This window comes from Anolis sagrei, chromosome 4, assembly GCF_037176765.1.
Source record: "Anolis sagrei isolate rAnoSag1 chromosome 4, rAnoSag1.mat, whole genome shotgun sequence".
Lineage (NCBI taxonomy): Eukaryota > Metazoa > Chordata > Lepidosauria > Squamata > Dactyloidae > Anolis > Anolis sagrei.
The window spans coordinates 136,610,525-136,623,917 of record NC_090024.1 but is presented as its reverse complement, the minus strand read 5'-3'; the positions used below and the strand labels follow the sequence as shown (position 1 = coordinate 136,623,917).

At 42.4% G+C, this 13,393-nt stretch overlaps 1 protein-coding gene across 1 annotated transcript in view; it reads right to left on the bottom strand.

Moving 5' to 3' along the window:
* Positions 1-1,294: 1,294 nt before the first annotated feature.
* APBB3 (amyloid beta precursor protein binding family B member 3) overlaps positions 1,295-13,393 on the bottom strand; it is a 31,353-nt gene continuing 19,254 nt past the window's right edge. Inside the window, exons 2-13 of the mRNA XM_067467738.1 lie at positions 12,962-13,140; positions 12,401-12,480; positions 11,854-11,914; positions 9,946-10,092; positions 9,032-9,159; positions 8,804-8,809; positions 8,605-8,719; positions 7,543-7,630; positions 6,463-6,546; positions 5,313-5,428; positions 3,794-4,012; positions 1,295-2,734 (exon numbers count right to left, since the gene is read on the bottom strand). Of these exons, the coding sequence (XP_067323839.1) occupies positions 2,501-2,734; positions 3,794-4,012; positions 5,313-5,428; positions 6,463-6,546; positions 7,543-7,630; positions 8,605-8,719; positions 8,804-8,809; positions 9,032-9,159; positions 9,946-10,092; positions 11,854-11,914; positions 12,401-12,480; positions 12,962-13,140 (1,457 nt within the window). The 3' untranslated portion in view covers positions 1,295-2,500. The remainder of the gene's footprint in view (positions 2,735-3,793; positions 4,013-5,312; positions 5,429-6,462; positions 6,547-7,542; positions 7,631-8,604; positions 8,720-8,803; positions 8,810-9,031; positions 9,160-9,945; positions 10,093-11,853; positions 11,915-12,400; positions 12,481-12,961; positions 13,141-13,393) is intronic.

The window sequence follows — 13,393 nt, the reverse complement described above, 5'->3', positions numbered from 1 at the left end:
CATAATTCCTAACCACTGAACAGGCTGGCTAGGGCTTCTGGGAGTTGGAGGCCCATAGACATGGCGGTGGTGAAGTGTCTACACCAGGCATCCTCCAATTGCAGCCCTCCAGCTGTTTGGGCCTCCAATTCCCATAATCCATAACCACTGAACAGGCTGGCTAGGGCTTCTGGGAGTTGGAGGCCCAAACAGCTGGAGGGCTGCAATTGGAGGATGCCTGGTGTAGACACTTCAACACCACCATGTCTATCTTGCTAGATAAGCATAGGATGAATAGGAATGTGTCCAGCTTTTTGCCAATTGCTTCCAGCATGTCCAAACTATAGAAAAAGACTTGGACATGCCCCCACTCATTCCCTTTCTCTTTGGAAATATGGAAAGGGCTGCCTGGGCTCGGGCGACTTTTGGTCAAAATGTGGTTGGAAGAGACTTCTGACTTGTGCAATGATAATAAATGTGACTGAAACACAGTGGCACAAGTCAGACTTTCCAATGAGTTGTCCATTGAACTGTCACTATCAAGAATTCAGGTTCTGCAGGGTAACTATCACTCCTGGTTCCAACCTGAATGCATTTTGCCTAAAGGATAAGAGGTAAAGGGGAGCTTTATTGGTTTCCTTAAGTCCCCACAGGAAGAAAGGCAGGGTATAAATAAAGTGAATAATAATTAGCTGTGCTGTATTTTGGAAAACAGCACATAGTTAATCCACTGTTGTGCTTGAGAGCAACAACACAACCACATGTAGAAGGCTGTGCTGAGAGACAGCAATTGGCTTAAGGCCACTCCATGAACATGAGGTCCAAGCAAGGTCCATGACCCACTGCACAACACACTTGCTCTCGTTTAATTTAGTGTGACTCATTTTCAAGTAAACACAGAATTGTTTAGGGGCATTTCAATTTGAATTACAATTTAGACATTCGTGAGGCATCCCAAGAATAATAATTAGAATAACTCATTCATTCTCATGAGCAAGTCTCTAGAATTCTAATGAGCAATTCATTAGAGCAAGTGCATGAGCAAGTCATTCCGGCAGCAGTTTTTAAAAGAGGAAATTGAAGCCAAATTGGAAAGCAAGTATAGCTTTCTTCTATATCAGTAATTTATTTGTTCAAATGATCAGATATAAAGTATCACTGAGGTAGACTTGAGTCTATCTTAATCTAGATGAAATTATAAATTACTTACACTAGGCTCAAAACTGCAAAGGGAATGTATTTGGACATCTACCCTCCCTCTCACCAGCCCTGGGCACCCATTTCTAACACAGATAGAGTGGAACTCAGTAAGCCATTTCACCAGTGTTGAAGAAACATTATATTTATATACTTTCTTTTAAAATAAAAATAATCCACAGGAAACATTTCCATTCCCCTTATCCTACTTCTCTTCTCCAAACTATGAATCGTTTGTACCCCTTGGAGCTGCTACTCACCAGCACAGGGCACATGGTGGTGGTCTGGATGGATGGGCCCCGATCCATGTGCCAGGCTAGGCATGCTGGTGTTGTTATGAAGGACAATCATGAGTGCTGGTGCAACACATGTTGTTACAGACATTTTGCTAGTGGGCACTGTTATGTGCTATGTGCACCATCTGCTTGTTGTATGCTTAACTGTGGTCACTGGCTTATTTCAGAAGTGTTGATTTCCAGTGTCAGAGTGGTTAGCTACTTCTGAATAGGGTGGCCACGGCCACATGTTACTCAAACATATTCAGAAGCTAGATGATTGGCACATTATTTGCCAATGAACCAAGTGCTGTGAGATTGGTAGGGCTCTACCAGTTTTGGCCATGTTGAGAAGGGGAAGTGTAGTCCCTCATGAAAATGAGGGACTGTTCTATGCCTCAGTGCAGGGATTGAGAGTATATTGGCTCTTTCTTAGGGGAAATGCTTCTCTTATTGTTATTACTGACATCCCCAGAGGCCCACAAGCATATATTTGCTGCCTCAAACCAAGAAACGTGCCTGCTTAGAGGTGCAAAGATGGTTTCTTTCCATTGGCTTTGCAGTATGCCAAGCATTCATGCTACAACTGGGGACAGAAGACTGGAGGTGTCCACAGCTTTAACTATGTAAAATCAAGTGCAGCTACTGCTTCGGGAAGCTGTCATGCCTGCTCTGCTCTGTTCCACAAACCTCAAGGGGCTGAGGAGTATGGTTTTTAAGCCTGTGTGGTGCTTTTGATGCTGTCTGCTGCACATGCCAAGGAACATTCTCAAACATTCACGTGCGGCATTTGTCTCCCCCATAACATTTTTTCTTCATAACAACTATGTAGCAAAGGACTAGAAGGAATATGCATAGCATGTCCAGGAGCAGCCCGGACCCCCTCCCCCAAGGGCTTGTCTTGGTTGTATGTGTTGGCTCTTTTCACTTCTGTGAAAGAAGCAACAGACAAAATTGCACTATTTACATTCTGAGCCTGGACATCAGAAGAAGGCTGCTGTTAAGTCTCACATGGGGCCCACCATCTCCTCCATGCAGCCTTGGTTGTCCTAAGGTGTCTGCAGCATGGAATGTTTTTGGCGGAATGCTTCGAAGAAAGAGAGCACCCCCCTCTTGCGCGCGGGGCCCCCACTGCCATTCTTCTGCAGAGAGTGCCCTGAGACAGAAAATGGGCACATGGTGGAGTCTACTGACACTGTCCGTTTCATTTTCAGGATGGAGCGTGAGCCAATTTTTGGTTTGATCCGTGATGTTGAAGCCACTAAGCACTTCTGATACTGAACCTATCAAAGAAACAATAAACAAGTTCTATTAAAATTGCAGTTTATAAACAGTCACATTTAAAGAAACCTGTCAGTTGTTGAGTTTGTTAGTTATCAGAAGAATGGATGCCTCAACTAGCTCCACAACAACAACAACTTATTCTTATATCCCACCACCATCTCCCTAAAGGGATTCAGGGCGGTTTACAGATGGCACAAAGTGCCTTAAAACAAACATAAAAGTGAACACAATATAAAATACAATAAATTAAAACACATGCACATATAAAAACATCAACTCAGACTCAATCAAGCTGCGATCCTTGAACTGTGGCAATAAATTACTGTCACCATGGCCGGACTGCAAACATTGGAATAAAATAAGTGCCAGCTGTAGTAATGAAGAGAGGGCATGGGATAAAGTGCAGGATGTGTGACTACTATGTAGGACAACTAGGGGCTAAATATTCTCAAAGGTTTGATTGAAGAGCCACGTCTTCAAGTCCCTAGGAAAGGAGGACAGTGTGGGGGCCTGTCTAATCTCCCTGGGGAGGGAGTTCCAAAGCTGGGAGGCCATCACAGAAAAAGCCCTCTCCCTTGTCCCCACAAACCGCATTTATGGCAGTGGCGGGAACTTCCATCCATGAACCCAGAGCTTCCTAGATAACAGACAGGAAATTTGAGATTGACAGTCTATATCAGGTCAAGGACAATCAAACCAGGAATGGATTGGTTGAAAACCACAGAGTGTCATTGTCTCTTGATCTTTCCTGATGTAAACCTTTTCTGCCTGTAGTCGTATGAAGACTGGGAAAATTTGTTTAACCACATACACAAAACAGCCCTGATACTAATTGCAGTACATGTAATCTGTTTATCAGACACTTTGAAATTACTGGGGACTTTGGCTGTTCAATGGGAAATGGAACTGGTACTACTCTGGAATTCAAAAGCACGTGTCTTGGAGGTCTCACACATTAATAATTTTGTATCTGAAGAAGAACAGGTCTAGAAAGGTTAGAAGATAAAGCAGTTTGTAAAACCCTGCAGGAGACTCTGTCATGGCCTTTTGGTACTTACCATGCATGCAGCTTGAACTGCTTCTGATATTATGCCAGCATCTGGCTCACACCAAAATGCTGTGCACTGGAAACACTGCTGCCCCATATCAGTGATGAGGGCAAATGTGTGGGCATCTTTCCCAATTCCAATAAAAGTAACATAGCGGACTTGGCATTGCCAAATGCAAGTATCCTCTTCTTCCTCCTCCTCCTCCTCTCCCTCCTTCTCCTTTGCTGACTCCTCAAATAAAACAATAAACTACAGATTAGATTAAGGATATACCCAGACCAGCACTCCTCTTACACTTTACTTCAGGCCTAAGTGTTAATCATTATATGTTACCACACCAAAACTATAATTTTATTTCCCATAATTTTAAAGAGACATGTTTGTTCTCCAAACCCATCTCAAGCTATTGAGCTTTTCCACATTCCAATAAATCTGATAGAGTGGCCAAAGGAGTTGGAGACGTCCTGAGGCAGGATCAAAAAATGTCTCCCAGATTTGTGAAGTAGCTACTTGTCACTTCTGCTAAAATCAGAATAAACAGAGCAAGGGAGAGCAACAGGGAAAGACAGGGTTAGGAGCGAAAAGGAGATTATTTGGGAAGAAAGAAAGCGCGGGGGGGGGGGGGGGGTAAGGTGATTATGGCTTTTCTAAAACCCAAAGGGAAAGCCTTCTCTTTTTCTGACTCTCCAGATGTCTTGCTAATTATTGGCAGTGAAAGGAAGAGTAATTTATCAACATCTGGAGGCCCTGAGGTTCCCACCCTTTGGTTAAGTAATCTTTGATGCATTCCAAGGCCAGTTTATGCATAATGTGTGCATACGTGTAGTTTTTTCCTCTTAGTCTTCATGTATCTCCCTTCCCTTTATAGTGATGCACGGAAAGGTGTATATTTCATGAAGGTAGCCCTAAAGTCTCCCTCTGCCTTTGTATAGAAGGTTGTGCTTTGAAGAAAAGGGACCTTCCAGTCCACAACATAAGTGGACACAATGCCAGAAAGGGAGAGAGCCAACCATTTGCAGCTTCTGCTCCTCTTCCTATGCTCTCTTAAGCATTCTAAATCCATTAATTTCAAAGCACTCTGGAATTAAAGAATCCATTAATTTTATGGGAGAATTGAGCAACTGTTAATCTCTCTCACTGAAATCATTGGGACTTAGAAGCTTTTACTTTTAGTTGCATCATGCAAATCCATGGCACAGAATGAATACTGAGGCTGCATTCTCATTTTAGCTACATTGATTCAGTAACCAACTTGACAGTCCACAATTTATCAAATTCAAAGGAGATGTTGTGAATCAACAGTATTTAGAGCAGCTGATCATAGTGAAATACTTTTAGACTATGGCAAGTAATGCTTGGACATGCATATAATCCCAGAGAACTGTAGAATAAGATCAGACCCATGAATATCTCTAGCTGAGAGATGAACTAGAAAATAGATCCTTTTCTCCAATATCACTGGATTCACAGCCTGCACAGATCTAAGATCTCTGACTACAGAATGTCAGTGCAAGGTAAGTAGTCTTACCTCAGCTTGGTCTGCTTGCATCACTGAGTCTGAAATGCTGATGACTGATGGAGTCCACTGCTCACGTTCATGGCTGCTTATTAGGTCTTCAATCGCATTGTTTAGTACATCCATCCCTGAAGTTGTGAGACAAGAAAGAAACAACACGACATGTCACTACTGAGCCAGAGAAGTGGTTCTCAAGAACAGGATTTTGGACTGTAGAAGGAACCAAGTTTGACAAAGACCAAATCCAGGAACAAGGGGTTATGTGGGGGAATGAGATGTCATGCAAAAATTGGTAAAAATGTGGCAAGAGATAGCATTAGGTATTTTAAAGCAAACACCAGCCATGTTCAGAGCAATATCTATCCTGTCCATGTCAGAAGATAATACTGAGATGCTTCAGACATGCTAGCATTCCTTCTAATTCCTTGCATGAAATGGTGTTTTTAAAAATTCTCTTTATAGTACAAACCCAATGGATCACCTGCTGAAAAATCATAAGAAGTAAGCATTAAAGGGTCAAACCTCCCCCCCCCCCTTCCATTATACAGGATTCGGGGACATGGGCTCCCTCTTTATAATTAAAAAATGCAATAAGCCCCTGGGTTGCAAATTTGCATGAGGAAGCACTGGGCAAAGAAGCTTTATGGATTTTTTTTTAATTCAAAGATACTTTCTATACTTCCAGCTGATTTCCCAACTAGTGATTGAGGGAAAATATAGGCCCCCTTCCACATAACTGAATAAAATCCCACATTTTCTGCTTTGAACTGGAATATATGGCAGTGTGGACTCAAATAACCCAGTTCAAAGCAGATATTGTGGGATTTTCCACCTTGATATTCTGGGTAAAATGGCTGTGTGGAAGGGCCCTGAGTTTTCCCTTAATCTTGGCTTGCTTTCAGTTCAACATTACAGTCACTAACTATGAGAAATAAGGCTCATCGTTCTTTGGCAAACTAACAAGGGTGATTCATTAGAAAAAGTAGGCCCAGAGAAAACAAGGCTGTCCTGCAAGGATCCCAAAAGAAGCCATTCCCTTTGCTCAGAGAATATGCACAGAATCTCAGAAGCATCCAAACCAGCCAACTAACGTCCTCTACTAAGCACAGAGCAGCCCATCATACACAAACATAGGTTGCAGAATACAACGAGAGCTACCTACCCATGGGTTTGGTCACTGGTAAGCTGCCAATATACAAAGCTTCATATTTCTGGACAGACTCTCTCGCGGCATCCAGAATGTCAACTGCCAGGAGCAAAGGACAGTGAGCACAGCCTCTCCATGCTACTGTACAGCCAATAAATCCCAGGGCATTAAGGAAGAGAAGGTTCTGAAATTTGGCAGCTGGAAGGAGCCAGTCACTTTCCAGCCTGATCCAAAGCAAGTCTTACCGAGTTAAGGCTAAAGATCCCCACATCACCACATTTTTCATTAGAAAAAAGACCTGTGAGCTGAGATACATATGTTCTGTAGGAGCTACCAAACACTGCACTAAATTGATCAGGAGTGCAAGCAAGACTATGCCAGTTCTTTTTCCCATGTTTGAAAATGAGCACAGTGTGGTAGAGAAACTGTCTTTCCCAGATGGCCAAAAACATGGAAGTTTCTGCTTGGCAGTGAGTGCTGCTGTGTTTTTCTGGTGGAGCAAGTGGCTGATGGCAGTGCTCTGTCTTGTAGCATGCCTTTGTCAGGGTTCCCACCCACCTTCCAAATGACTGTGAAAATGAGTTTTCATGATTGTCATTGATATCAATTTTGAATGGAGAGAGTGACATCCCACAATATTTATCAAAATCCACAGTGTGGATCATACAAACAGAAAGAAAGAATTAAACGGGATGCTCTTTCCCTGTTTGAATGAGAGGGTCAGCCATGAATGTAGCCTTGCAAGGACCTCACAGGAAGTCCTCACCCAAAGGAATTGCTCTGCATATTTTCTATTCAAAGCAGCAGGAGGCAGTAAATCTGCCATAAGTTATAATAAATGTAGCTATTTGTTTTTTTACTTAATACACAATTTATTTATGACAATACAGGGGAGATTCTTAATATCAGAACTCAGGATCAATTTCCCGAGGAAAGGATAAGAGAAAATTAATGGCAAGAGGTTGGACTAGATGCAATATTCCTGCTTCTTGGCAGGGGGTTGGACTGGATGGCCCATGAGGTCTCTTCCAACTCTGTTATTCTACGATTCTATGCTTGCACTGGAATGGAATTTGGGAAATATAAAATGACTACCTTGCGGAGATAAGGCATCTGGAGTGAGAGGTTCAAGGGTAACAGATCTACTGAGGTTGTTACTTGCTACTGCTCGCTCAGCCATGATCTGCAAGATAGAAAAAAAGCATGACAGTTTGGGACTAAATAGATTCCATCTGAACATTAGGAAGAACTTCCTAACTGTGAGAGCCGTTCAGCAGTGGAACTCTCTGCCCCGGAGTGTGGTGGAGGCTCCTTCTTTGGAAGCTTTTAAGCAGAGGCTGGATGGCCATTTGTCAGGGGTGATTTGAATGCAATATTCCTGCTTCTTGGCAGGGGGTTGGACTGGATGGCCCATGAGGTCTCTTCCAACTCTTTGATTCTATGATTCTATGATCTGAAGTCAACTTGGTGATAAATTTCAAGAAGGAACCTCTTTCAATACATTAGCCCAGGAGAGGACCAATTAATGATAAAGAGTGTATAGATAATATCCTAAAAAATAAGCCCCTTTGCTTTAATAAATGTAGCCTGGTCCTAGATCAGTTTACACAGAAGTAAATGCGACCAGTTTCTGCCAACCTAGCAGTTCGAAAACATGCAAATGTGAGTAGATCAATAGGTACCGCTATGGTGGGAAGGTAACGCCGCTCCATGCAGTCATGCCAGCCACATGACCTCAGAGGTGTCTACGGACTATGCCGGCTCTTTGGCTTAGAAATGGAGATGAGCACCAACTTCCAGAGTTGGACACAACTGGACTTAATGTCAGGGGACAACCTTTACCTTTTAAATGCTACCTGATTGATGTACTAATCAAATAAGCATACATAGGACTACAACGTTCTTTGTAGATTTGGCCCAATACAGCAATGACTACAAATCTAGTTTGGATAAGATCTATGTAGTAAAAGGCCTGATGAGTTTCATGGTATACAGGACCAATTTCCAGCTACCAGAAACCCTGGACAAAACTGCCTGGCTCTCTTCTTACAAAATGGCACCGAGGATTTCTGGGTCTACACCACAGGGCCTAGACACCCTTCTTCCCTCTGGTGTGCATGCACATAAAGGGACTGTACCACAAGTCAGGAGGGGTACCTTGGAGCACATTTCATGCAGGGCTTTGGCAATGGCCTTGGCAGGCACATTGCAGTGGAAGACATGGCACTTCAGCACACACGTGTCCTTGTCACTGGCAACGAAAGCAAAATCCCTGCAAGGAGAGGAGAGCCCAGTGAGTGAGGGCAAGGCTCCAAGTGCTTGTTCTTGCTGCAGAAAGGGGGGGGGGGAGACTTACCTGTCCCTTGGTCAAGTAAAGCATGTGGGGAAAGAAGAAAGGTGGGTTAATGCAGAGTCCCCAAACAAGCAACCCCACCAAGAGTCTGGGGTGAGTCATAATGTCTAATAAGAGGAGCTGGAGTCCTTGTAGGGAGGATGTAGAGGAGCCCAAAGGGAACAGAAAAGTCGCACTACAGATGTCCCTTTCTCCTCTTCTCTTCTGCCCTGGAGAACGGCCACTACTCACCTGCCATTGTTGCAGCCCACACCCCAGACACGGATGTTGATGATGGGCTGGCAGTGGATGAGGCTGTGGTCTAAAGGGTCCACCAGGCTCATGGTGTCTTTCTTCAGGATCATGACCATGTTTTGGCCCTGTAAGGAGAGACTCAAGGACTGTGACTGAGTCTTGGATTAGGAATGATTAAAAAAAACCTGCACATGTCTCCCCCCCCCCCCAACAAGAACTACAGTATAATGGGAACTGAAATAAGGACACCCACAGTGATACCACAGGATGCAGTACTGCCCTGTTTTTTCCCCATTCTGTGCTAAAGTCATTGCCCGACGTACACCTGAAATTTATAATTACATTGCACTGACAGGATACACCCCAAATCTACAAGCATTGACTCCAGGACAGGAAAAAATGGATCACTCATGTTTCCTTGATCACTAATAATGCCAAATGTATAATTTTGCTACACTTAAAAAAGTACATAGCTTAATAATCCATTAACAGAAGACACATGTTTGTTCATCAAACATGAACTGGTTACATATTTTTGATATTAAACAAAATTAGACGCTTTCCAAAACATAGGGCAGGTCATTTAACTGAATACAAAGTTAGCTTGTTTTCGACATACCATAAATAGAAAATGAACAAAAAGGATAACAGGACCTTTGGCTTGGACTTGTCTCACGATGTCACTAATTTCTTAATACTCTCATGGTATGAGATCATTGGAAGTTGTTCATTTTGCAAAACAGATTATCTGTGTTTGTAAAAGAGACACTTTCCAGTAACATGGAAGGAATGACATCATATGATAAATCTAGGGCAAGAGACACTGTTCTACTGTAATTGTGATCTGCCTGCCTCCGTGTGATAAACTCCTATATCTTCTTCCCTGGGACTCAGATACCTTTGACACTCACCTCACCCCATCGATCAGCAGGATCCCAATTGTCACACTTGGTTTGAGAGAGTTGCTGGATGCAGTTATTTACTGCAATGCTACTTTTGCCAGGAGCCAAGTCTTCCTCGGGGATCTCCACCCAGCCTAATGAACGCACAACAAAGCACTGGCAACAGAGACAGACAGTGTAATAAGAAATTCAATGTGCAAATTTGATAAATGTGAATTTAAAATGATGTGTGGGAATGAATGGAAGAATGGAAGGATGTATGGATGCAGCTAATAATTTTGGAAACACCAGTATAATATTAAGGCCTGTAATGACTAACTACCTGCCTGCTGGACTTGCTAATGAGAAACCCTGATAAGAATGGGACAGTGATAAAGGAAATGTTTGCAACCTTCCTTACGTTAAGAAGGAAGTCAACATAAGATCAACACCAATCAAGAAGATCAACATCTGGCCAGGAAACTGGGATGGATCCAGGATGGAAGACGTCTATCATTAATTTACAACTTTGGGACTACATCAACAGAATTTTCCTATAAAAGACTCAGGCTAATTTTGATGTCTCGGCCTAGTATTATTTCCCTGTTTGCTTGTTGGACTGTTCCATTTTGCCAAGTTTAGGGGAGAAGCTCAGTTGGTGCAGCCCATTCTGACTCTGAGCCAGAATTGGCTGGTGATAGAACTTCTTATGGCATTCTTTGTTGGTCATAGCTTGAAGTTAGTTAGCCAGATAGTGTCTGGTCTGGCCTAGCAATTTGAACAGGCCATCCTTATCACATATTTGCCTTATAGATAGATAGTTCATAGATAATACATATTTGCCATAGAATAGTTATATTTGCCTTATAGATAGATAGTTCATAGATAATACATATTTGCCATAGAATAGTTATATTTGCCTTATAGATAGATAGTTCAGATAATACATGCCTTAGAGTTTATAGTTTATAGAATACTTACCTCATAGAAATTATAGTTTGTTACCTCAGAGTTTATATTTCACTATTCAAACTGTACTTTTATACCTTGATTATTCAGTAAACAATTGTTGAATTTAATCTTGTTTGTAGAGTTTTATTTTGGGGAAATTACAGTAATTAGGGCATACCGATGGTCACTGGGAAAATAGCCAGACACATTTAGTTTTCTCCTTAATCTTCCCGGCGTGCCATCATACTAATAATGCTCAAATCGTGGCAGACCGAGGTGTCTGTTCCACCCGCCATGCACTGCTCCATGGGAAGGACAGAGGTGGTGTATTCGGAAAGTGTCAGATATACTATGGGAAAGCATGATTCTGGACACTTTGGGGCTTCTTTCTCAAGGGAAGAGGAAGAAGTGTGCTTTTGGAGTCTTAGATTTTGTGCAGGGAGTCAGGTTCTGCTGTATGGAAAACAGAGGTCTGGTCCTTGGCACTGTTCTTAGGGAAAGAAGTTTTGACATTTCAGCGTTTTGAAGTTATGGCGTTATGGAAGTTTTAGAACTATGCATTGGCAGGCTGCAGGAAAGCAGGATCTGGCCTAACAGGTGCTTCTCCAAGGAGGGAGAAAGGATATGGTAATATTTGGATGCATGTGAATGAATGCGTGTACATGTGTGTGAATGTTGACTGAAAATGTAATTCCCCTTTGTTTGTTTGTCGACCAATGTAATTGTAAATCCAATGTAGTTGCATAGAATCTGTATGTCTGTATGTCCAATGACATTTTTTGTCTAAATGTTTTCTGTAATCTGATATACCTTCTCACACTGGAAATTGCAATAAAAAGAACCTATGTTTTAAAATAATTGAAAAGTCATTCATGACATAATGGCTGTACCTATGCTGAACTCATTTCACCCCTACATGTCCCAAGGAAGACTTTCCCAATTTCTGAACTATGGGCCCTCCATTTTTTCCGCATCACTTAACTGTACCTTAGAACCAGGATCTCTGCTGACTTGATGGTGGTCTTCCCCATGCCAAACCAATGATGTCCTGTAACAGAAAAAGAAACTCAGCAGGAATGTGGAGGTTCTCTTTATTCCCCACATCAAACCTCAGGAAAGTAAAATTGCATCAGTGATATTATTATGCCTATATTAAACCAAAAGACTGTATTTTTCCATTTTTGAAATGTGAAATGATATATGGTATAAATATTCAGTGTAATAATAATATGGGTTTAACTTGCACATGTTTTCAAAATGCTTTCTATCACAGAGTACCTGTTGTGAAGACAGCAGGGAACAGGAGGGAGGCTGGAGCAGATGGACAATAATTCTCAAAATATCTTTACAACTAAAAAGACGCAAGCCAAAGACGTGTGGAGTAGAAACAAACCTGCTTTCACCTATATTTGCACATTCTTATTTGAGAGATCATTAAAGAAGGACATGAGATAACCCCAGACTTTATTTCACTTTTAACCTGATTAGACATGCTCAGAGGACCTTGTGTACTGGCCCCGGCAGGCAACCATACCTTCTTCTGGGTAGCGATGCCATGGGACTTGGGATGGGTCTTTCCCTGGGCATACGTCTCACTGTCGCAGTCTGAGGGTCCTGAATAAGGACAGAGAAGGAGTGTCTGAGAGTTGCTTCAAACAGGAAACTAACACAGCAGGGATAATAAAGCATAAATTATTATCAGCATAAATTCAAGTGTGCTATATGGGAGAAATCAGAGGAACTCTTGGATCCCTGAGGCCCATACGTAGGAGCTGATCCCCCTTCCTCCAACCAGTCCACACAAAAACTAGCCCCAGTATAAGATTACACCATTCGTTTCAGGCCACTGAGGTTAAAAAAGGTTTTGTCAGAGTTCAGCCTGTGGTTGTGTTTCAAGATTAAGGTGCTTTAGATGTGGGGAATGATGTCAATGAGGGTCAAGATGGCGATGGTCTGGTCAATGATATTAATGCAGAGAATGACATTTGGCTTTAAGTACTCTGTTTTCATGCAATGTCTTTCGCATATCAGGCATTATAAAAAGCCAACAGTGGGGAGCCCACATTATTTACAAAAGGCTTTAGAGTCTAGATACCATTTCTGGCGAGGCAGCCTCCACACTGTGTCCCTGGTCAGAGGTGCGGGACGGGTGTTGCCACTGGGTGGTGCCTGTGGGCACGTGCCAATAGTAGGTCCCTGAGGAGTCATGGATTTTCCTCCATCCTGGAGGAAGGTCAAGATCTGCTTCCAGATTCTGGTCATTCCATAGATTATCTAGGAGAGAGGAAAGAAAAACCATTCACAGAAGAGAATGAAGAGATCTTAATTTCTTTATAGTCTCTTCTAGAATCTAACCCAAATAGTCCATTCCTTAATTCCCTCTTACCCATATCCAAGGCAGAGTTCAGGGAAGCAGTAGTTACATGGAAGGTTCTTGTGGGTTTTTTCGGGCTATAGAGCCATGTTCTAGAGGCATTTCTCCTGACGTTTCGCCTGCATCTATGGCAAGCATCCTCAGAGGTAGTGA